Raw genomic sequence first — 25,022 nt, forward strand, 5'->3', positions numbered from 1 at the left:
AAAATAAAAAATACTAAAGAACGTTGGTTAAAAATCAGCTCTATTTTTTTTAATCAACAACGACGGAGATTCTCAATTTGTTTGTGTAATATAAAATATAAAATTTAAATTTGAACAAACATGTATGAACATGCATATAGTATTTTTACAACCATAAATAATGAAATCTACTACGTTTCACTTTTCTGTAGTCGGTTTGCTTTCAGTTTTTTATTTCCAAGTTTTTGTGGGCTAAAGGTGGTCAATGTCAATGAATAGCGTTGTATTCGCACTATTACCATTTATTTAAAAAAGGCTGATACAATATCTTGTTTCACTCAAAATTACTACAAATTTCATAAATCATAATAATTATAGTCTGTTTTAATCATAATTATAGTCTAGGTCGGGGAGAGATATTTTTTGGAACAGACAGACATTACGTCATACTTTGTGGCGCGTTGTAAAGTGATTTAAATTATAATTAATTAGACAATGTTGTTTAAATACCATTCTAGTACCTACATTTTGTCTCGACAAATAATATTTTTGGTGTAGAATAAAATTTATTTTTTATTTAATGCTAATTAAAGATATTTAATACTCTTTCTAGTCTTGTAAACGGCTTTTTGCAATTAAGAAATAATGTTTTCTTATTTCCAAAATTACAACATTATTTATAACTTTTCAGACGTCATATTTCTTGTTAAGCCCTATTTTAGTAAATATAAATATTGATATTAGTGAGTGCGGATTATTTTGGAAAATATCGTGCGCTTAACTACCCCTTAGTATCCATAAAACTACGCCGTAAAATATTTATGAAGTTAATGAGAACGCAATGGGCTTGTACGAGTCTTAATTGATACTTTATTATCGAATCGTATTAGTGGTGTAATGGAAGCCCTAGTTTTATATCTAGATTAAATAAGTGCGCACTTAGTAAGTAGGTATGTTGTTGTCAAATGCAAATCTGATATCACACACATGAGATTTAAACACACTCTTTTTTTAAGCGTGGAAGTACTTAAAATGTGTACCTGAAAACTATTGTAAAAGTTATCTTAAGTAAAAAAAATAGATCATTTAGAGTTTAGTTTGTTAAGCCAAAGCCTGTTATTAAAGCTATGATACTAATTTTATAAAATTGATGAAGATTTGTTTGTTCAGTTGAACTCGTTGATCTCAGGCAGTTACTACTGTTTCGAATTGAAAAATTCTTCGTTTCACTTATCAGGGAAGGCAATATAAAATCACACCAATACCTTATACTAATAAGAGCGGAACAGTTGTGAAAAATGTTGCAAAAGCGGAAAAATATATTCTGTTTAAGACGAAATTGCGTGGGTCAGTAGTAGTGGAATAAAAACGTATAAGGTAACCTACTTTTATATCTAGCATTGTTTATTCTAACAACCAATTATCCATCAAATGAACATTTCAATCTATCACTGAAATAGGTAGATATTTAGAACAAAGAGGATTTATATGAGAAACCGTGCAATCTGCATGGAGTAAGAAATAAATTTTCGTTCAAGCCTCACTAATCGTAACACAATTTCACATTAGAAGCATTCCACGTCACAAAATTGCAATGCGTATGGCCCAACGCCAAATAATGTATTCGATTGATTGCAATCGCTTTCAATATACCCCTTTATTGCCCATTCATAAGGTTTATATTCCTAATCAACGTTTGATTGTTGTAATGAGGTGGTATGCGCGTATCGTATTTCTGATAGATTAGCCTGTGTCATCGTTAAATTGGAAGTAAATTATTTGAATACTAATGGCTAAAATTACCGCTTCTTAAGACGTGACAAATATGGAAATTGCTATTTGAAATGGTAATTGAGATGAAGATTTAGAAAGGCGTGCAAGGAATTATGCCTTTAAGTGTTATTAGTATTTTAATGACGATTTTGCGAGGAGTAAACATTTTATACAAAGTTACTTACTGCCAATACCTGTCACCTTATTACTAGACCATTGTTCCCTTCTGAGGCAAGAGAGATATTTCACGTTTATTCAATTACTAGCTGCGCAGTGCGCTTCGCCCGCGTACCTCCGCTCCTGTTGGTCTTAGCGATAGCTTTCCTCGATGAATGGGCTATCTAACACCGAAAGAATTTTTCAAATCGGACTAGCAGTTCCTGAGATTAACGTGTTCAAAGAAACACACAAACTCTTCAGCTTTATTAATATTATAAATAGTATAGATTTGCTTAGGTGTATGTTTCAGGTTTAGTTTGTAATAACTAATCGACATTCTTTATCATTCGGCTTTCTCATTCTATATAATTTTGAAAACAACAGTAGATATGTATACGCTTTCTTTATTCTGTTCAATAAATAATATTTTAAATACTTTTGTTCTTTGTTTAACAACAGTTTAATCCGTGTTAATTAAAATTAAGGACAGATAAACAACGTAGGTATATTTGCGTACTTGCGTGCATTTGATTTCTTAATTATAAATGAAGCAAATTCTATACTTATGTAATCTAACAGAATTACAAGAACAACTTATTATGCCAATTATAATTTAGTATTGAAGACGTTACTTGAAACCGCGTTATTTACAACAGACATTTGATTTTTAACTATTTAATTATATTAATAGGTACCTAATATACTTAAGCTAAATTAGACAATAATTTGGTTTCTTAAATTATGTACTTTAATTATTTCAAAATACATTTATTACTTATAAATATACTTTCAAAAGAGCATTGTAAAACCAAAGATTTTAACATTAACGACAGCAAAAATCTTTTATAAGAATTTTTATTAAAGTTTAAACTTTAATTACTTACAACTGCGTTATTCAAAGCGCAATACACATTGAGCCCGCCGGGCCGCCGACAAAGCCCGGCGACACAACCCGGCGGCCTGTATGAAAAGAATCATGTCGGCAACATGCGCCCGCGCGTGTTACCCGCCGACATGTTGGCGGCTTGGGTACGCCTGCGCTCAGTTGCCCGGCGACACTCGACCGCTTCGTTCCCTTTGGAGCGATCAAGCAATAAACATTCCACAAGCTGCTATCAACAGATCACTGCCATCGTCCATTTTTAAGATTATTTCTATTTACTGAATTATCGAAGATACACCACCAAAATTATATGACACAACCACACAACCTTTATCGACACACGGCAATCACTGACTGCCAAATAAATTTCTCATCTCAAGCCGCCGACATGCCGCCGACCAAATTTTCCGACTTGTAATAAGTGAAGCCGCCAACTAGACCGCCGACAAAAAGTTGCCGACATATGTCGGCGGCCCGGCGGGCTCAATGTGTATTGCGCTTTAAAAACACAAAATTAAAAAAAAATATTCACGGCTTTAGACATGATACATTGATCTTTTGTACTAAAATTGAACAGTGCAGGTCAGGAACATCACTTGTTGCGTTGCCCTTGACATGGGAAATAGGATAATAGGGCACCTGTTGCAACGGGTGCGAGCGGGACGGAACATGTTTTTCATGATCAATAAAGAGATAGCTATATTGGACGTTCTGGAAGCTAAATTTCGTGAATGGGTAGTAAAAGCGAATGGCGAATGGTGTGCATTATGGGTTTTTGAAATTAGAACAGTATTTTTTTAATTAGTTTGGATTTTAGAACGATGGTAATTATATTCGTATGTTTTTTTTATATTTCGAATGTATTCGAATTAGTTACCTATGTGCTTTGTTTTTCGCGTAGTGTCGCATTTTGTTAATTATTTTTTCTGTATAAATAAAGGTATGGTGAATAATATGTGTTTTTTGTGCTTCTAAATATAAGTATGTTCCCAATTTTATGTATAAAAGGGATTGGAAACGTCATTATTTTAGCGTTACCTACGCCGAAAGTTTACGTCGAAAAATCCATCAAGAATATTAAACACGACGTGTTGTACATAATGTATGTATAGATTTGAATATGTTTAAGGCAAGTGATGCGTGAAAACGAAAAGTTATCTTTATGTATTTATGAAAAATTTATATACATATTGTAATGGGGAAATGCTTCCGTACACCCTAGAATTTATATGGACATCAATGAATATATTAGAATATGTTAGTTGTTACATATCAATATAGTTAAACGAGAATCTTTGATGGCTATGGAAGTGACATTGAATTGTAGCTCAATAGATTTTTATAATGACGCTTTCGCTTCGGATTTTCAAAAGAAAGAACATAGGAAATTTTTAAAGAATACTCCTCCATCACTTGGCGGGCTTCGAAGTTCGAACCTGCGTAGCGTTCAACCAGTTCAACTCTCTCGTAGGCGAAAGACGCGGATGAATGTTATCTACTCTTTAAAAATTGCCTATTTATAAAGCATTTGAATCATATGAATGCTATAAAACTATAAATATCAAATTAAGAAAAGAGCAAGTTGCTTTCCAGTAGTGAAAAAGAATCACAAAGTCATTTAAATCGTTAGCATATTTACACTGTAATTTCTGTTTTTGTAACATGAGATAAGGAATTATTAACATATTATGTATGAAATGCAATGCACGTGGTGTAACCTGAGGTGAATGTGCTGAGATGAAAGCGAAAGTAACAGTATAAATTTTGAAGAACCGTGTTAATAGGTGAATGGGTTCCCGCATATATTTTGTACTAGCTTTCCGCCAGCGCAGCGGCTTCGCCCGCGTAGTCAAAGAAAAACCCGCATAGTTTCCGTTCCCGTGGGATTTCCGTTATAAAACCTATCCTATGTCCAAGGTACCCACTATGTGTGTGCCAAATTTCATTGTAATCGGATCAGTAGAATTTGCGTGAAAGAGTAACAAATATTCATACATACTCACAAACTTCGGATTTATAATATTAGCATGATGGAGCAACCATGTATTCGACATATATTTTAGTCATTTATTAGGCGTCTTTTTCCTAACCTTTCTTTCTACCCAATGTTTAGCAGCAGCGTTAATTTCACTTCATTTCAGCTTCAGTTGACGGCTGCCATATTTGTTTTTACCCTTTCGGAAGTTGTCATATGATTCGTCGTCTTGTTTGATTTGAAGCTGCTTTTATGATTTCGTATAATTTTAACGTGTTCTTCCAATAAATGTTAATTTTCCATCCTTATATTCGAGGGAAGCTCTAGAACTTTTTAAATAAGTACAAGGTCTCTTCTTTTTTCTGTATTACGTTTCAGATAAAATACTTGGCCTGTCACAACGTCCTTCTCGTTTTGATTACCTGAACAAATAATTATATATCAAATTTCATGATCCCGTATCATATTCTGAGATATTTCCGTTTTAGTTAAGACGATTTATTCATGTCTATTCAAAATCTTATTACTTCAAGAACAGTATTTCTGAGTAGTCACTTCTGTTATAATGGAAGCGCATTTTAGAGCTCATAAACCCAAGATTTATTAAGCTTGTCGAATGCTTCCTTGTGTACAGCTAAATTTATAATAACCTCAATTTCTTTGGCTATTTCCACCTAGTCTTAGTCTGGAATACGTATACTACTATATTATTTGAATTGTTTTTCTCATTAGCCAAGTTAATTACAATACAGAATGCAAGTTATTAAATACGCAAATTGTGTGGGTCACATAGTGTTAAATATTTTCTGTTACCCCATACTTATATCAAACATTTGTTCCAGGGCGACAGGAGTGGCATACCATGTAGTGAAGGATTGTTACAATAAGTTTACATAACAAAATGGCTGACATCGATGAGCACGTGGACGACGTCGACTACGAATACGACATGACGAAAATACCGGAGATAGTCACGGATGATCTGCACGAGTCGTACGAGTCGGAGAAGAGTTATGGAGACAGGCGGGACTCTAAAGAGGGTTTCGGGGGGGAAGGAGACTCCGACAGCGGTGTAGACGGCGTGAGCAGTGGCTGCAGTACCGTGGACGATTGTCCCGTCGTGTCCATCAATGATGTCGTGGCGTACTACGATGACATCCGGCCGCGGAGGAGATATGTGCCCCAACTCAACTACTACCGAGTGGATATTGAGAGGATGGCTTTGGACGCTGTTGTTCAGGTAAGCTTTGATTAAGGAAGCTATTTGTGTTACGTTACGGGATCATCTACAACTAATGAGTTATAGGTACACGTAAACGTGCCGTATACACGTGTTTCGCCCTAAATATGAAACAATATTTCTTTATTATTAATGCCATATCTCCCGAATTCAGATATATAATGCACAAATCGTATGTCTTTCTGTGAAATCTAATAATCTGTTTCAGCTCCTTATACCTTAGAAGTTCACCTTTACGCATTAAATCTGACTTAAATATACATTGAGAGACTTACATGTATTAACGTTGTGATGATATTTTACCCATATCAACCCTGTGACGGGGGTGATAAAATTCATTTTCACTTGCGTTCCCAACAAAGTGAAATCAAATCTACCTTTCTCTTCTGAATAAGGTTTTACGTTCACAATATATCGTTATTATCTGATCACGAGGTGACGTTAATTAGGTTATGTATTGTGTTATTGAACAGAAGTGTGTATAGGCTCAGTGGATGAAGGCCTAGGGTATGGTACTTTTATAAATAGACGCTTTCATCAAATTTAATATTCTGGTATAAATTGACAGATTATTCACGGTAGGTTTAACACTACCCACGCCGTTTGGAAGTGGTCTAGAACAAATTATTCCCATGATAATGTTTTTCTAATTCTAAGAATAATTTGTTAATCGTCGTCATCCAGACTCCCACGGGATCAATATTAAATGTTGGAATATATAAAACCAGTCCTAGATGTCATATTGCTTTGCCGGTAATCCAACGATTACTTTCATACTAATGTATGGGATAGCTAATAGCTTGATTTTAATATGCCATTTATGACAACTATTTTCCGGGAGCAGGTGCTCATCGCCCCGCTCAGCGTGATCTAATTTATTCGCAGATTCACTCGATTCATTAAGATTGCAACGAAATAATACAATTTCAACTGGTAAGTACGTTTCTGCACCTTCTGAGAAATAGAAACATACTAGTTTAATGTACGAGTTTCTAGTCATGTAACTTCAAATGTCTTCTTTATATACAGAAAATTCCATTCAGGATAATAAAATCAGCTATGTTGTCGCTGTGGTTTAATGCTCTAAGTTATCGCTGCTTACTTGTCATCCCGATGTCTATGTAAATATTCCCATGCACATTTTAAATAAAAAGTGCCCTGCCACAGGCTCTATGTACAGGAATTTATAATTAAATCTAGTTTATTCTTGTTTTACCGGTCTAAGTGTGGGAAGATCCCACTAAATGTACTTATTGATCCAATCTATTTATAGTGAAGCGACAAGGAACTCTGGAGACACAAACAACATTATTTTTATATTAATATTTTTAATGCCTCAATGTTTTTTTCGGTCTTCAGATATTTTTAGGATAAGATTTTATCAAGAGTACCAATGCAAATTGTTTACACCATAGAATGGATATAATTTGTGATTAATTTTAACGTCACGTAAAAGTTTGGAAGGATTTTTTGAAGCATAAATTATACGTGGTTTAATTTTCATACTATTAGGTAAGAGAAGTGGTAGATGAGAATTATTTACAACACAGGGAGGATGTGTTTTGAATATCAATAGGAATACATGTTTAATTTTAGTAACTTCAGAAGATGTTCCTTCCTCTGCAACAATTTATTTATCGTCGTCTTATTATTATGTTTGTTGTTGATTGATGATTTTTATTATAAATAACAAAATAATTAGTTTTTATACGTAGGCTTATGCATAGTCATGGCAATGTAGTAGAATAGTTATATCGCCGTGTAACTCCTATAGAACATTTTTATCGGCTTTCAAGTAGCATTTCTTATTAAATATTTTATATCTTAGTACACCCTCAATAATTTCTACAGAATACACGTGTTTATTACGAAATAAATATCCATAATATCAGAACTAAATCTAAGAATCGGTCTCAATTGAAAAAATGTTCTCATGAGTGTCGGTTCTCACAATTACAAGCTTTTACATTGCCTTATCGCTTTGCCACCTGTACAATGATTCCTATGAAACGCATGTTACATTTGTGGACCAGTTATAATAGAATTGGTGAAAATTTTAATACTGATTGAGTTTAATCTTCATTTATATGATGCGAAGTAATAAAAACAATCAAATTCAACATAAACCTTCAAAAAACAGCGTGCGATTACAGGTGTCAGAAGTGAAACTTCTTTGGCAAGATTCAAAGATACCAACATCGTCGCATTGCTCCATGACGTGACGGTATTGTCATGGCGCAACCTTGAAATTTTACTCTCAATGCGCCTAAAAAAGTTACACTTGAAAAAGTCAAAATGTAGGAGCGTTTGTTAAAAATGTAGGAAATTCACGAAATCCAGTTATGGCATTCGAAACGTATTTGACTTTGATATGACTTTGAACGTTAATACTTCGTTAGGAGATACAGAAACCCGTAATCCAATCCCCGATACAGGATTCAATATGCAAATCCACAAATCCCGCACTTTGTTCGCTCTTTATTTTTTATTTACGCCCTGAGCATACGCGCACCAATCTGTTTGATTTATTAATATGCTACTGCCTTGGCTGCTTTTATGACGCTCACATTAATTTGGAAAAGTGATAGACCTTTTTTGTTGCAAACTTACATCTTTAAAAATTTCGACACAATTTATTTATCGTTAATAGCAGATTGTTTAATATTTTAATGATTGTAAAATAATGCGTTTGCCCATTGTGTATATAGGTATAGTAGGAATTGTAGACTAGAAATTTGGTTAATTGGAAGCTATAAGCAGCTAACTTCAAACGTTTTTCATTTTTTAATTAAATTAAAGACATTATCCCTCACTTCTTTCTTCACCCAAATTTACTAATACTAATTATTTAGCTCTGCCACAAAGAAGTCTAAGCTTCTGACACGATCACGAGTTCGCGCCATTTTTCTCGATCTAGGTGGCTATAAACCATTAAAATTTAGAGTTCACATAATCAAAAAAACTAACTTTAAGCACCTTAAACTATTTACAATTGCGTAATTGTACAATTTCTTATCGAAGTTCTATCAGATTAAGCTACATACAGAATAAAATTTCACATTTTTTCCGCACAAATGATAGCGATTTCCTCTTGCTACAACCGATAATGGACCCCGTGATTACAATCATTACGTTATTACTGACGTCTCAATGCAATCCCGACGGATAATCTACTAATATGTATTTCGTAAACATTTCTAGATAGGATTTACATAGGTTCAAGTATTATTATCAAATGTCAGTCTTGTTATTTGATATGATCCTTGATTAACTGCTAATTTGCGCATAATTTGACCAGTGTCCTTTTTTATCTGTGAAAGTTTGGTGCCTGATCTTAGTATAGTTTAAGATCTATTTAAAAAAGGAGGGAATCATTGTAGGTTAAATTGTAAATAAAAATATACTTACATTATTTATTTGCGTACACATTAAGAAATACCTCGATACAAGCTAGTAGCCAATACCTACTTCATTATTTGTTCATTAGCAACAGTATAACAATGTAATTATCAATCATTCCGCTAAGTCCAAAAGTTGTTATTAGCGAAGTACATAAATATCGCTATTGATAGTGAAATTATCTGGCCATTAAGTCAAAACACTCGGTCAAAGAAAACGAATCTCGACAAGGTCAACACAACGTTAATACATCCACTTAATTACAGATAGATCGCGCTCCGAAGCGCCGTAACACACATGATTATTTCATAGCAATCTCTTTCTTACACCTGTGCAATAAAATACACATTCGGGTGAGTGGACAATGGAGTTACGTCAGGTGGAACGCACGTGCTGAAGCCTTACTGTGTGTGTGTAAATCGATATATGCGTTGGCGGATGTAGTATTCAAGGGCGACATTGTTTGGACTCTTTATTCGATTTGCCTGAGCATGATGGACCAATGTTTACACTTGTAAATAGAGCCTGTTGAAGCCTAGATTTACCTTTTTTATTGAGCGACTTTGTACTCTTCAATGTGAGATAAAAGTTTTGACAAGATGCTATGGGAAGAATCTAAATGTATTGACATAAATTATTTCAATTGTTTTAAATTAAAAATGATTTGTCAGTTAGTCTAATTATTTTCCAACTGTACAAAAATAACTATAGAGTAGCTATATATTCTTCGATGCTTCGCAAAATGTAAATATGAATTCTATAAACAACACTATATCACGATTTCTAAATAGTTACTACGCCATACGATGATAAAAGGGCATTGTATATTTATGACCGCTTGAATACTGAAGTCTGAAATGTATACGTTTGCTTTCACAGAAATAGTAATATAAAATGTGAACTAAAAACTTTGCGAGTACGGCCAGTGGTAACTAGTGGTACAAGTCAGGATTGGGTGTATATTATTACCTATTTGACGCTGTCCTATATTTGGAAAGCGTCCGTTTCGGCTAGTTTGAGCACCAAGAGAATAGAGTGGCTTCATTACAAAACCGGTTCAAAACCATCACAAATTGTCTGACCTTTTAAACATGGTATCCAGCAAGAACAAGTAGCAAGTTTAATATGAAAATCTGTTAAGTTGTAGAGAGTTATTAATATTAATGGTTAAACAGTCTTCGCTTTGCATGCTACGGAGAACTTCGGAACTTCTAACTGGAGTTAGCTATTGCTCCGAGCTGTTTACGAGATATCAAGCTTATTTTATATTTATAGTAATTACATCGGTTATTTTTGGGAAATTCGCTTCACTGTCTGCTATTAAACAATTATTAATAGTTTTAGAACTTTAATTAATAACATTAACTTGGAGATTGGAATATTTATCCAGTGGTGGTTTCAACTAAACATAAACATGTATAAAAATTTGAAGCTGTATAATCTTCTTAAATTATTTTCTTTTTAAAGGACTGCTTTTATTCCCGTTTTCGACCCTTCACTTTCTTATCTCAGTCCTTCAGTCAGTTAATATGTTGCTTTAATTGAGTTTTTCATTTGAATACGAATATAAAATAAGAATTTATATTACACGGAGAGACGTTAAAAAATTGACGCATATCTTATATCACCAGCATTTAGAGTTTAGACCATAAGAATTAGTGTTTGTACAAGTATGGACCTAAAATGCATTTTTCATTATATGTAAAAATTGAGACTTTATTTGACGACATAATGGAATGCGTCTACTAATCTTGTTCCGGGTATTTTACGAAATCTGAAGCTAAGATGACATGCAGTTTTTACTGTGTGATTGACATCGGGGAAGTACCTTCACAATTAACTGACGTTAGGTAGTTTTGTTTCACTGTAATAAGATGCGTTACGTCTGTTCAGTGGAAATATGACTTGAGCCGCGATGGAATATTGAAAGCTTGGCCTTTTGTTGAAAACATAATATCAAACGTATCAAGTGGAGTAAACAGATCTTACGAAGACTTTGATAATGCAATAATAATATGGAGCCGAAATAATTAAGTAATAATTTATGTGTCAATTAGAAGAAGCCACCCAAGTCATTGTTTGGACCTTGACTCAGCATATTTAAGGTCATAGAACCCGAGGGTCGCACGTGATTCTAACTAGATTACGTTGTTTACGATAATTTCGTTTGTTTCGCGAAACATAAAGTGTAATTTGCATTATATTTGTTAACTAGGACATATCTAAATGATAATCTATTTTGACTGCAGTATGCTAGACATTCTGTACATTACAGGTGGGTTGCATTATATCAATCGAACTGAGAATTCTTCCAGAGCCGTAAATATCTAATGTCGTTCGTGTATAGGTTAAATGTGAGCAAGAAATCGATGTATTCCGTTGTTAAGTGAACATGTCTGGAAACATGATTAAATTGATAGTTTAGTATTAGTTTGGCTTCTGTTTACTAAATGTTACATACCTTAATGACAATAAACAATCTAGCATTAACTATTAAGAAAACAACATTTAGGGAAGTAATAAATTGGAATTTAATAGCGCTAAAAGAAAAATTATGATACTATTATCATACTTAGTAACTGTGAATTACCAATTAGAGCAAAACAAGAAACAATTTTATTACAAACAGCTCATATGATTTTAACGATTATAGTTCTATAGAATTGCTGCTAAGTTTTGTTCAGAAAAGTATTGATGATCTGGCCTTCTCTAGAGATTACCATACATTCTCTTTGGTTTCTTTTAAACCTTCGTATTGTAAATCGTGCCTACAGATGCTCAAATGGGATTTCACGTGCCATTGTCTAACATTGTTGGTTTTAACGCTTATTATTATAATGAAGGGTAATAAACCTGGCGTGGATTTCGCGCGGAGTAAATCACGACTTCTGCATTATAAACCTGATATATGAAAATGTATAGCTGTTTTTGGGTTTGTCAGATGTGGCGCACCCAAATTTAGTTCGAGGTTGATTTGCACATGGTTATTAATTTATAATTTCAACTTTTCTTAGAGAATTTTATTTTTTTAAGATTTGTTAAGAATAAAACAAAACAATTAAACCATGGATTTATAATTTATTACAGTTTACATGTATCACCGTGTTTATTTTTCTTTAAATAAAAAATTGTCAGTTGCACGTTAAATTACGCAATTAATAATCTTTATATCTAAAGAAATAAATATACACTGGACAAATCGCATGTATAAAAATAGCTTTGTGCGTCTCATGATGATCTATGAAAATCTTCAACCATGAATGTTTGGTTCAACAAGCATAATAAAAAATACATATATATTATATTTTATATAAAAACATGGCGTCAGGTGCTTGTATTTTTTTTTGTTGTATAAAAAAAAAACAAATTTGAAGCCCATCCTATTCGTTTCGTAATGAACGATGACCTTTTTTAAATTTTATTTTTACATACAACAAAAATACAAATGCGAAAATTTTGATGTGTGTTTATTACTCCTTCACAAGGATGAACAAAAAACTACATCTCATCGTATAGCCACAAACAATGCCGCGAAATTAAGCTTGAGATGTTAACAAACGACGCAAAGGATTTATTAATTATTTTTTTATAGGTACAATGTGCAATATAATTCGTTTTTTATAATATCGAGTTATTCTAAAAGGTTCGTTAACATTTAATTGTGGTCGGTAAGCGTTAAATTTTTAGTGTTTTATTGTTGTTAAAATTTGTTGCCTTTGTTTTAATTACAATATGTATTAATTAAAACACGTATTAACTACGGGGCTACCCATGTCTAAAATTATAAAAAGATTAAATTATTTGTTTCGTGAATAAATAAATATTAAATTTGACAAAATAAAAATCTTCTACAGTTTTTTTACTAATCTATTAAATCCTACTAATGTGACTAATACGAAAGTATGTGAGGATGGTTGCATGGGTGTTTGTTACTCTTTCACGCATTACTGAAGCGATTACAATGAAATTTGGTATGTAGGTGTAGCTGAAGACCCAGAATAAGACATAGGCTACTTTTTATCCCGGAAATCCCACAGGAACGGGAACTATGCGGGTTTTTCTTTGAAAACGCGAGTCAAAATCTAGTTCTGAAATAAAAGATCACAGCAATCCGTGAAACAGTTCTTAAGTTATAAACGACCCGTTAAATAAACGTATTTCCAACACTTCATCTAAATTAATATTTTGCTTACTAAAATCTTATATTTTAGTACTAAAAGGGATACCTACATTTCGTAAGCTATTTGTTTATGTGCATACATTACGAGTTGATAACGTTAGTGCACGAACCTGTGAGATTTTGTAACGCCTGAACTGAAATGCTTCGAATTATATTGCAGCATTTGTACCTTATTATACTTGCGAAAGTAATTCTCATTTTGTTCCTCATTCCTATGTTTCTTACTGATGTAAGTGAAGAAAATAAGCGCGGCTTTATTATCAATATTGTTATTTGCTTATTTATTGCCGGCAAAGGTCATAATCCGTCTAGCCATGTTCCATAGTATAAATACTATGAATGTTCACTTGTCTAGTTTGAAACTCCAATTTTTTTATTCAATTCGGAGGCCTTCACCACTGATCCCCTTGTATATTTAAAAATATATATGAGTATTATATGACCATTGCTTATACCTATTATATTCATAACAAATACTTTATTTTTGTACCTATTTACTACCTTATGTTGTTTGTTGAAGAGCTTTTTAGCGATTTCAAATAGTCTTATATATATAAAATTCCCGTGTCACAATGTTAGTTACCATACTCCTCCAAAACAGCTGGACCGATTCTCGTGAAATTTTCTGTGCATATCGGGTAAGTCAACATCTATTTTTCATATGTACCACGGGCGAAGCAGGGGCGGACCGCTAGTAAATATATAAAATTCCTATGATGTTTATTTATGTTAGAAACAACTTAGAAAATGTTAAGGCTAATGTAACCTGATACCAGAAGATACGATTAGATGTATGAAGTAATTGAAATTTAACTTTGTTGTTGTAATATTATATCGCGTTCAACTTCTCAAAGTTCAGCTCTACAGAGAATAACTACAAGTTTTTCTTTTTAGTTCTTTGTATTTTGTGAACTGTTGTGGTTAGGGAGCCAGGTGCAAATTTGGTTAACTATTTCCTCTCAAGAGATAATTCGTCAGACGCATGAGAGTATAGTATTATAAAGCCTCGTGAACGTCAGCTGGCGCTCGGTTGGGGGGGTGAGCGGTTGTAGCCTCCCACGCACATAGGAAAAAAAATACATTCATTCATTCATTTCCTCTCAGCTAAAAATTTGTCAAATTGTAGCTAACCCAATATCTCAACGAAAAAAAATAGTCAGCTGGTTACAACATGGTGTATTATACGTCAGCTGGTGCCTCGAACATGAAAGTTAAATTTAAAGAAAAATTTATTTTGCGTTATTTCCTCTCAAACAAAAATTTACCTGATGATAGCTTATATGTAACTGTGGATAAATATATATGTCAGCTGGCTGTATCTTGGTGGAAAAACCGTCAGCTGATACGGGAGGCTACAACCGCTCTTCCCCCCAACCGAGCTCCAGCTGACGTTCACGAGGCTTCATAATACTATACTTTGATGCATTTTACTAATTACCGCTTGAGAGGAACTTGGTCATAAAATCTGCTGCTGGCTCCCGGACCATTGGAACTTAATTGACGTTCAGTTATTTTCGTAATGTCCAATTTAAAATGATTATTTTAGTTCAAATCTTAATTTTAGTTAGCCTTAACTTTTAGCTTGATGTGAACTTAAAAAGGTGAATCAAAAATAACGTTTCTTCTACAGGTTCGTAAAACTAAAAATAGTTTATATACAGTAGATACATATTATTTTAATTATAAAAAAATATTGGGAAGTCAGAGGAAACAAACCAGCTATCGGTGTATAATTAAAAATAAGCTACGAATACGAAAAAATAATATACGAATTATTAAGCTGCCGCTTTTGGTAACTATTGGTTACCAGTAAATAGATGTTCCATAGAATAAGCGCCTCCAGTGTCGACAGGCGTATGTACCATGATGTAAGATGAGTACTCGATTGCTGCCTTACATTCGACATTTTTATGTCAAGGTGGAATAAGATGATACTATTTTGTGGAGAGTAAAGTTCACGGCTCGAATATGAAAGTACTGTTGTTGTAATAGTTAGCGAGTGCTAAGTGTCGGTTTGAGTTGCACTCAACGAAGAGCTAAATATAGATGTAGACATAGTTTTGTTCCGTTTACTGTTTTAGACAGGCATATTATACAAGTGGTGCCCCGCGGTCTCACCTACGTCGTAGGTCATGTTTTATTTCCTTCCTTTACAAGTTGAGTATCTAGCACGGAATCAATTTTTACATCGGACCAGTAGTTCCTGAGAAAAGCGGGTTCAAACAAACAACTGATCAAACTTTTCAGCTTTATATTAGTTGTATTTACCTGTAGATTTATCTTGTTACGTCATCATGCGACAGTTTTTACAAAGTGCCGTGATTGATCGTCAAGAATGCGTAATAATACTGACATACGATACTATTGATTTGCATACTAATATTTGCGTCGACTCCCGGATCTGTTATAAGATTCATCTATCCTTACAAGGCTAGATGTCATACGAACAATTAAAATTATGAACGGAAATACCTGTGTTATTGGAGTTTCCATACGAAATGTTCCAGTAGGTACTGTCTTGTAATATCGTGTCCGGAATATATCCGGTATTAGATTTGTTCTTTAATACCTAATTTATTTAATGATATCTTATATCATTAAATAAATTAGGTATTATTTAAGGATTTAAGTATATCTTTTAAAATTTAGGCTACATGCATCATGCATGTATTCTCTTTAGTGTTAATTTCTTTCTATGCGATAAGTCAAAAAAGTTTTCATGATCATTAATTAAGTAAGTAATAGGTACAAAGTTTGTTTTACTCGATTAAATCTTTGTGTAAATTCTTTACAATTATTCACCTTTTCTACTATGATGTGATAATAATTAATTTTTAAAGACCTTGAATGTGTTATATTCTCTTGTACATGTTCATCGTCCATAATATCCTACTGTTAGGATGTACAGATTTAATTCTTCAGACTTGCTAAACGCTAACATAATCTTCTTATATATAAAAATGAATCGCAAAATGTGTTGGTAAGCGCATAACTCGAGAACGGCTGAACCGATTTTGATAATTCTTTTTTATTATATTCCTTGAAGTACGAGGATGGTTCTTATGTAGAGAAAACGTAAACATGTACCACGGGCGAAGCCGGGGCGGACCGCTAGTTGATGATAAACTTAATAATATATGATGTAAGCTGTTTGTAACACGTTAACGATAATGATCATTTTATTATGAAAGTTTTAATTACATTACGTGTTATTGAGTTCGGAATTTGGCCTTCACTTAAGATGTTTCGTTTAGTAGATAATTATTTTCAGTTTTTGTTTAGAATTTTCGTCTCGTTACCTATAACGTGAATATGATATTCAAAGTTTATTAATCATTGTCAGTTTTGTATGAAAATGTTAGTTAAAATAAAAATACAACGCAATATCAATAACTGATGAAATAAAGATTTCGGATAAGAAGTCGCATTATGTTCAAAGCATTAATATTCAAATAAAGCCCCACAATTTGACTTTAATATACTCACACATCTTATTTTTGGGGATATCATTAATCATACGATATCTACATTCTCTCTACTACATTGAAGAGATTTATTAAGGCGTTACCCGGCAATTTCGACTATGTTCAACCTCTATAAAGTCTGGTACAACATAAAGCACAATACCGAAAAAAATATATAAAATAGGATGGTCTTTGATCTTTAATTGCTCGCGAGGACTTTTTTCCAAAGTTAATAGATTTCTAGAAAAAAAATGTGCCGTGGTCATCGATTTTTCCGCAAATTCTCTATAAACTTCGTAACCTGCTGACTTAGAGCTCTGAAAATTTTATGTTTAATGGAGAAATGGATTGAGGGAAGAGAGGCCTTTGCTCAGCAGTGGGACAGCCATGGCTCATAATAATAATAATAAATTATCAGTTACACAACAGTCCCTGACGAGGATTTTTTGTTTCACTGATTAGTATCTTTTTAAATACAAAATGCGAGGAAGAAAGAAGGTGCAGCGGGAGAGGTTTGAGATCCGTCAAGTATGGTCAAGGTTATTAGCGCATGTATAAGCCTTAAAGACTAGCTGCTTCGCGCGGTTTCACCCCCTCCACTCCTGTTAGTCGTAGCGTGATGATATATACCATAGCCTTCCTCGATAAATGAGCTATCTAACACCGAAAGAATTTTGGAAATCGAACCAGTAGTTCCCGAGATTACCGCGTTCAAACAAACAAACAAACTCTTCAGCTTTATAATATTAGTATAGATAGAGATGCGTCTCCAAACAAAATCATCTTAGAGTTATAATACAGTTTTCTATTTCGTAATCGATATTGTTTAAATCCTAAACATTGAAAACAAAACATTTATTATACCGCAATTACGCGCCTTATTCGATTCCGTTGTAATAACAAAGAAAATATTTTATCCAATAACGGCAAAAGCACAACACTAAAGCTTTGAGCAAATAAAAATAAAAATACCTGTTGCAACACTCGATATTATGAATAAAAATAGTAATAGTTGTCCGTGATAAATCTGCAGCGTTTAAATATTATATTTTTGCGTATAAATAATGTTTATTTTATGGTAGCAGTTTGCTTTTTAAATATTGACCGTGTACACTAATATTATAAAGTTGGAGAGTTTGTTTGTTTGCTTGATCGCGCTAATCTCAGGAATCACGGGTCTGATTAGAAAAAAATGATTTCACATTAGATATTTATAGAGGAGGGCTATAGGCTTTTCATTTACACGCTAAGGCCAATAGGTGCTGAGTCATGCGGCTAAAACCGCGGGGCACAGTTAGTTATAAATGTAATCAGTGAAAACAACAAAATGAAAACTGATTAATGCAATCCTAGCTCTGTATATCCTGTTACTCGCGACTTCGTCCATATCATACTAAATAGTTTCGTGCGATCCCAAACTAATCTATGGCGTTAATTTTCACCCAGTAAAAAAGTTTGAAAAAGCAGAATCCAGATGTAATTTTTAGTTCATTTTTGCATATAAAAGAAGCTAAAATATTGATAAAAATGTCCCGATAATAATTATCTATACATATAATAAAATCGTAGGAAAGTCAAAACTGTACATTGAATATTTTTTTAAAAGAATACTTGGGCCGTGATCTATAATCGATACAGAACCCAAAAATATAGTTTTTAGAATTTTTGTCTGTTTGTCTGTTTGTCTGTTTGTCTGTTTGTCTGTTTGTCTGTATGTATTTCCTGGCTAATCTCGAAAAGTACTGTATAGATTGACTTCAAATTTTGCATGAATATTACTAACAGGTCGGGTCAGGCTATAGGCTACATATTATCAAGCTATCACCTACGGGGAAGGAGCTGTGAACCTTTATTTTTCTTATGTATTCTCTATACTACGACAACGTACAAACTAAAGACTCATGTTTAAATGTTGTTTTTGAGTAAGCCATGCTATTATCTAGCTTTACACTATAAAAACTACGTCCTTTATGTAATTTTGGCAGAGAAACAGTTAAATGAATCTTAGCAGTATAAAGACAAATTTGAAACAGCGCCATCTATGAAGTGGTATAAAAATCAAACACACGTTAACTATTGAAAATTAATAATCAAATGACGCATAATATATAAATGTTGTTTGACAATATCTAGATTGACACTATATGAAGTCGGTTAAAAAATTATGCCATTTAAGTAACTTGGGAAGAAAAACATAGTTTAAAGAATGTAAGTTGTATAATGTTCATTTTGTAACAGCGCCATCTATGAGATTTCGTAAAAATCAAATCAATTTACATGTTAACACTGTTGAAAATTAATAATTCAAATATAATCATGTTATTTATTTAACTCTTTAACCCATAATATCTTCCCTTCCCATGGTATATTTCGTGTAAATAATAAATATACTACATTTTTTTAAAGTGAGGGTAGATGTTTATTATTTTAAGTAAAACTAGACACCATTATCTACAGTTAATCTAATATTGATTGTGTTCATTAGTTACAATTTTAAAAATCTTCGTGTTTTATAAATTTACTAGCTTACCGCCCGCGGCTTCGTCCGCTTTGTCTAAAACCTAATAAATTATATACTAAAACCTTCCTCTTGAATCAGTCTATCTATTAAAAAAACTGCATCAAAATCCGTTGCGTAGTTTTAAAGATTTAAGCATACAAAGGGACATAGGGACAGAGAAAGCGACTTTTTTTATACTATGTAGTGATATTTATAAAGCAATTGAATGCCATAAAACCAAAAATATCAAATGCAATCTTCGTGTTTTGTGAATTTTCACCATCATGCGTTCCCACAAAAGGTAAGTTGTTACTTATAGGTATTTATTTTTTATAATGATAGCAATTCATGTTTTTTGTTGGTATTATATTACACTTTTAGAATGAAATAATAAAATGATGAATTCTTTTATATATGACTTTTACAAGATTTTGAGGTGCATTGGGAACAGTAGTTTTTGATAAAATTTTATTTGTAAGTAGCTTTTTTTATAGATTTACAGTTAACTTTTGATTTTTTTATTTACAGATTCAATGCTCATAAAATTATATCGCCTTTGGAAGACGATTTCTGCTGACAATTTTACAACACCACTTGAAAATTGATGATTTGATGATAAAGATAGTGGCAGCGAGGATTAAGTGGAAATTAGTAATCATCCGCTTCGTCAATTTTTGACTGAAGTTAATGTCCAACGTCCAATGGTTCAATCATTGGAAGTATCTCGGGAAATTTTGGAGGATATTTTTCAGGAAGGAGAGGAGGGGCAGCCAACCACATATCAAACTACTACGTTTTAGTACCGAAAAAAATGTTATTGCCAAATGAAACGTAAATTTTGCACTCACAACTGTACAAGTAATGTTTTTATTTTGACTTTGCGGTTATCTGATTATAATATTTATCGTTATGGCTATCGAGGTACCGACTGTACTGGGATCAGAGTACATGATATACAGTTCATCATCCAGGATTGCTAAGAGCATTTTCACACTGAAAAAGATGTTTTCTTTGAATCGTAGTTGCTTCATTTATTTATTTTTAATCATTTTACATAATATGTTTTATATTTTATAAATATATCATTTTCATTATTTATAAATAAAATGGATCCAACATAACTTTGTTGTGTATCATTTCTCTATTAATAACCCATAGGCATATTTTCCGAGCGCCCCATTTAAGTTGCGGTCCTGAAATTATAAAAAAATTAATGTATACTTTTGCTAAATATGTATAAGCTCAAGCTCATTTTTAGATAAAAATAACAAAAACAACTTATTTTTTTAAAATTTAGTAGATAAAATAAATTATGTAACGATTTTATAAGAAAACACAGTATACTTATTAGGCGACGGTGATCTCTTTCAGGCAAAATATATTCATCAGCTCAATAAAATTGAATAGTATGTTATTAGTTATTCTTTAGATTCACAATTATAATGAGCATTTCCGCATGCAAGTTGTATCGTAGTTTAGATATATCATAGTTTTGACACATTAAAGTTCCAACAAAACCCTCAAATTTTTGAGCAGAGTTGAGCAAGATAATTTGAACTTCATTTACATGTTGTTAGTAAAAATAAACTTTGACTAACAGCCAAAGTAGTCAAAGTATATTTTAACTAATACTACTTAATACTAACTATTATAGTTACTTATGTTCAGTATTTATCTGTATTATTATTGCTTGGTAATTAACATATTTTCATGTCGTATACCTAATTCTAAACATAAGTTTGATGTGTAATTAGCTGGATTTATTTTTACACACTCACAGACTTAATATATTTTATGTTAAAATAGTGTTAATAGTGTAAATCATAATATTTTTTCACAATTAAAAATATTTCCTTTTTTCTGATGGTGTTGGCATTGAATTAAACCGCGCTGTCGTTTCGTTCACAAAAAGTGATGTTATGAGGACCATATTCGGTCCTCATATTATCATCAAAAATCTGTGCGAAAACAATAAACACGTGTGAGGCCCTCACGGCAGATCGGGGCGGTCTGACGCGAAGTGGGGACAGCGTTGTCACTGTATCGCTCTTGCCACGCTGTTCAACAGACTTATTCGATAGTTCAGTTTTGTGTTAAGACCGCTGTGACAACCAACCCGTGAGACAACCAAACCCGGTCTCCCCTACTATCCCGTGAGACCGAAACCTTCACTGAGAGGGTATGACGTCTCACAGCTGATCGCAAACGGCATATTGTACTATCCCGTGAGACCGAAACCCTCACTGAGAGGGAATTACGTCTCACTACTGATCACGACAGTCATATTTTATCTCGAGAATCTGAAACTTTACTCAATATGAAGACCGTTTGACAAATGATAGGGTCCATCGTAATATTATTCGAGCTCTTGAAGATGAACATGAGCATAAGCAATGACTAGAGTAGGGACGCGAATATTACAATTATTAGAGACAAGAACGATTAATAAGTTTGTTTAATGAAAGATTGAGAATTGAAACTATTCGGTCCCTGGAAACGGACGAATAGCGAGAGGCCCGTCTTACTGCAGACAGATTTCGTCATAGTCTTAATGACTTATAGGTAAACAATCTACGAATTCGGTGGTGTGGTCCGACAAATATAAAAGTGGGTTTGCTTATAACCTCACAATTTATTACAGATCATCTTCTGTATAGGCGATATTAACGTAGTATGTTCTTTTTGTAATGCTTTAAAGTGGAGTAAGGAGTCGGCTTTCGTTTGAAGATACACCGGAACCTTTGAAATCACTACTTTTAGAGGAACAATCTGCTGTGCAATCTAAACTGTTATTAGACAATATTCGCTCTTATAGTAGTGCGTTTCAAATGATCCTTTGGTGCTCAATAATTATCAGAAGGTCCTTTCATGCTTACTTTTAAGATACAAGGTCAAGTTTACCATTTGATAGGATCCCTTTTGCCTGAAGGCCAACCTAAGTTTGTTCAAATATATTTTTTATTCGACTACAACGAATAGTGGAATACAAGAAATCAATATTTCTCAAATTTAAAACTGAACTCATTTCACAATTTTAGAACAGGTTAATTCGTATGTATGCAGTTTTAAATCGACATTAGAAGCTTTTCCTCAAGATGGTGATATCGGCACTCAGGAACTCCCTGGACGTGTTATAACGCCCAGGCCACAGTATTACAATTTTTCCTACAGTAGAGCAACGAATGTATTTTCGCATAGCAACGGAGGGGAACTCGCGGGGGTCAAGTGACGCGGGCCACGTACCACAAACATGCTTAGTTTGTGGTACCGAGCGCGAAAGAAAGTCATCGTGTTTTTAGTAAAGTTACTATGTAAACTAACGTAATTTAATACTTAGGTACATATTCTATAATGGTGCGCTCAAACTGTTAATCTACATTTAATTTAGATTATTATTTGAAATACTAAGTAATGTAGAATTTAAATCACATTCATTCATGTTTTCTTCAGATTTTAAGATTTTCTTATCAGAGTGTTCAATTTTAATGTAGTTAAATTTTATAAGAGACAATAATTAAGAACATTCAAAAATAAAGTGTCACGTATTTTTTTTAAACGACGAATGACGAAAAACGACGTAATCGCGGACGAAGTCGCGGGCAACAGCTAGTAGGAAAATATATACGCTTAACGATTCCCGAAACAGAAATTGATAGTCCGCAAATAAAACTTAAAAGTCAAAACGGATTACCTTTTCTATGTAAATATTGAGTTTTTCCACAGATAGGTTTCACAGACGACGGTACTGGGAAATGCACGAAGCATAACATTCTGATAAAATTGAATTATATTTATCTCACGGTGCTTTCGCTACACGTGTAACTTTTAGTATGTATTTTTAAGTTTTAATACATAGGTATGGTTTTGTTTTATTTTGATTTAAGTCAGGATAAAAATAAGATTTTGCTTTGGTGTAAGAAAAATGAATTAAAAATGTATTTTTTTTAATGAAAATGACATTTATGTTTTAATCTGAACCGAAATTACGATTTTATTACGAAAATGCGACAGTTCGAAATTTTTAGACATTTTTTGGAAACTTATCGGAAAGTTTGTACCTTTTTTTATTATAATATGTAAATTTTTGAGAATAGTGACGGTATTTAGTATGTAAAATACACAATTCTGCGAGTAATTTCAGTTGGTAACTTTTAGTACGTGAATGAAATAAGTCGAAACTTTAAAATAGTTTCGTTGAAAAGGGGATTGTGTTGGATATAATATGTATTGAGTAGGATTTTAGGGCGTGAGATCCCAAATACTTGTGGACGCAAATAACATTCATTCCTTCGCTTATTCAACTATATAGGTTTTGAAGTATTTAGAGGAAAAAAAATTGAACTAGAATGTCTATTTTTTATAATTAGACTTGCCTTTGTATTTTAATTTATAATGTATTATACTATGCTAGGATATAAAATTGAAAAACCCCTAAGCCTTATTTTATATGTAAATAGGTTGACCTGAATGACATGAACTGCTTTTTATCCGAGTACCGCCCAACAGACGCCATGGAGTGAATCTCACTAGAATAATTACTAGCTGGTCATATGATATGTTTATTCAGGCTATTGAATTTCATTATTATGTTTAGATCGATACATCCTTTCTTAACAAAATAAATTTAGATAAAAATCACAGTTTTTTTGACGTGACAACGTCTTAAATTAGGTTGCGACTGGGAGTCACTTATGAAAAAGTGTAACGCTCGGTAACGTTACGATGAGTCACCGAACGAGAGAGAGGCCCGCGGTCTGCCGCGCGCGCAGCACATAAATATTCTACCGAGAAAAAGACGTTGTCACGTAAAATCTTCGCCCGTAAAACCGACTTTACAGGCAACCATTTTTTCCTTTGTTGATTGTGATTAGTAAGATAAACAGGTCATTAAATTATTGTATTGCCGGTCCTTAATAAGTGTTCAAAGTTTGAATTAAATGTCTCGTTTAAAGTGTGTTAAAACCCGATTATAAAATATCACTCAAGTTACATATTATGTGTAGTTTCATCCAAAGGAAAAAGAAGAAAAACTCACTTGCTCACAAAATCTTTCTAGGGCATTTAATAAAAGTGTATTAAAGTTTCTAATAATCTAAATATAATACACAGATTTTACAATGTAAGCGTTTCCCTTCATCCCTTTGTGGACCGTGTCAACTGAGCCCCTTTTCATGCTGTCTTCTTTTCATATCTCATAAAGTATACTACCAAATAAAATTAAGAAGCATTTTTACTTTATTAACGTTGGTTTAAAACAGTCTAAACGGGATTTTATACCTTATTAATAACTAACGATGTCTAATAAAATTTTAGTACTGTTTAAGAGAGAATGAATTTTTTTCTGAATATAATATCTATCTACTTATATATTTCTACTAGCGGTCCGCCCCGGCTTCGCCCGTGGTACATATTTACCTTTTCTCTACATAAGAACCATCCTCGTACTTCAAGGAATTTAATAAAAAAAGAA

General features: G+C 33.0%; 1 protein-coding gene across 1 annotated transcript in view; it reads left to right on the forward strand.

Annotated features, from left to right (window-relative positions):
* The window catches only part of LOC149904989 (terminal nucleotidyltransferase 5C), a 186,871-nt gene that overhangs the window by 23,572 nt on the left and 138,277 nt on the right, over positions 1–25,022 (forward strand). The window contains exon 2 of the mRNA XM_090106722.1: positions 5,612–6,009. Within this exon, the coding sequence (XP_089962848.1) occupies positions 5,671–6,009 (339 nt within the window). The 5' untranslated portion in view covers positions 5,612–5,670. The remainder of the gene's footprint in view (positions 1–5,611; positions 6,010–25,022) is intronic.

The sequence above is a fragment of the Colias eurytheme genome, chromosome 10 (assembly GCF_061535395.1).
Source record: "Colias eurytheme isolate Ceu_HAF_F1 chromosome 10, ilColEury1 Martin Lab GWU primary, whole genome shotgun sequence".
NCBI classification, from domain to species: domain Eukaryota; kingdom Metazoa; phylum Arthropoda; class Insecta; order Lepidoptera; family Pieridae; genus Colias; species Colias eurytheme.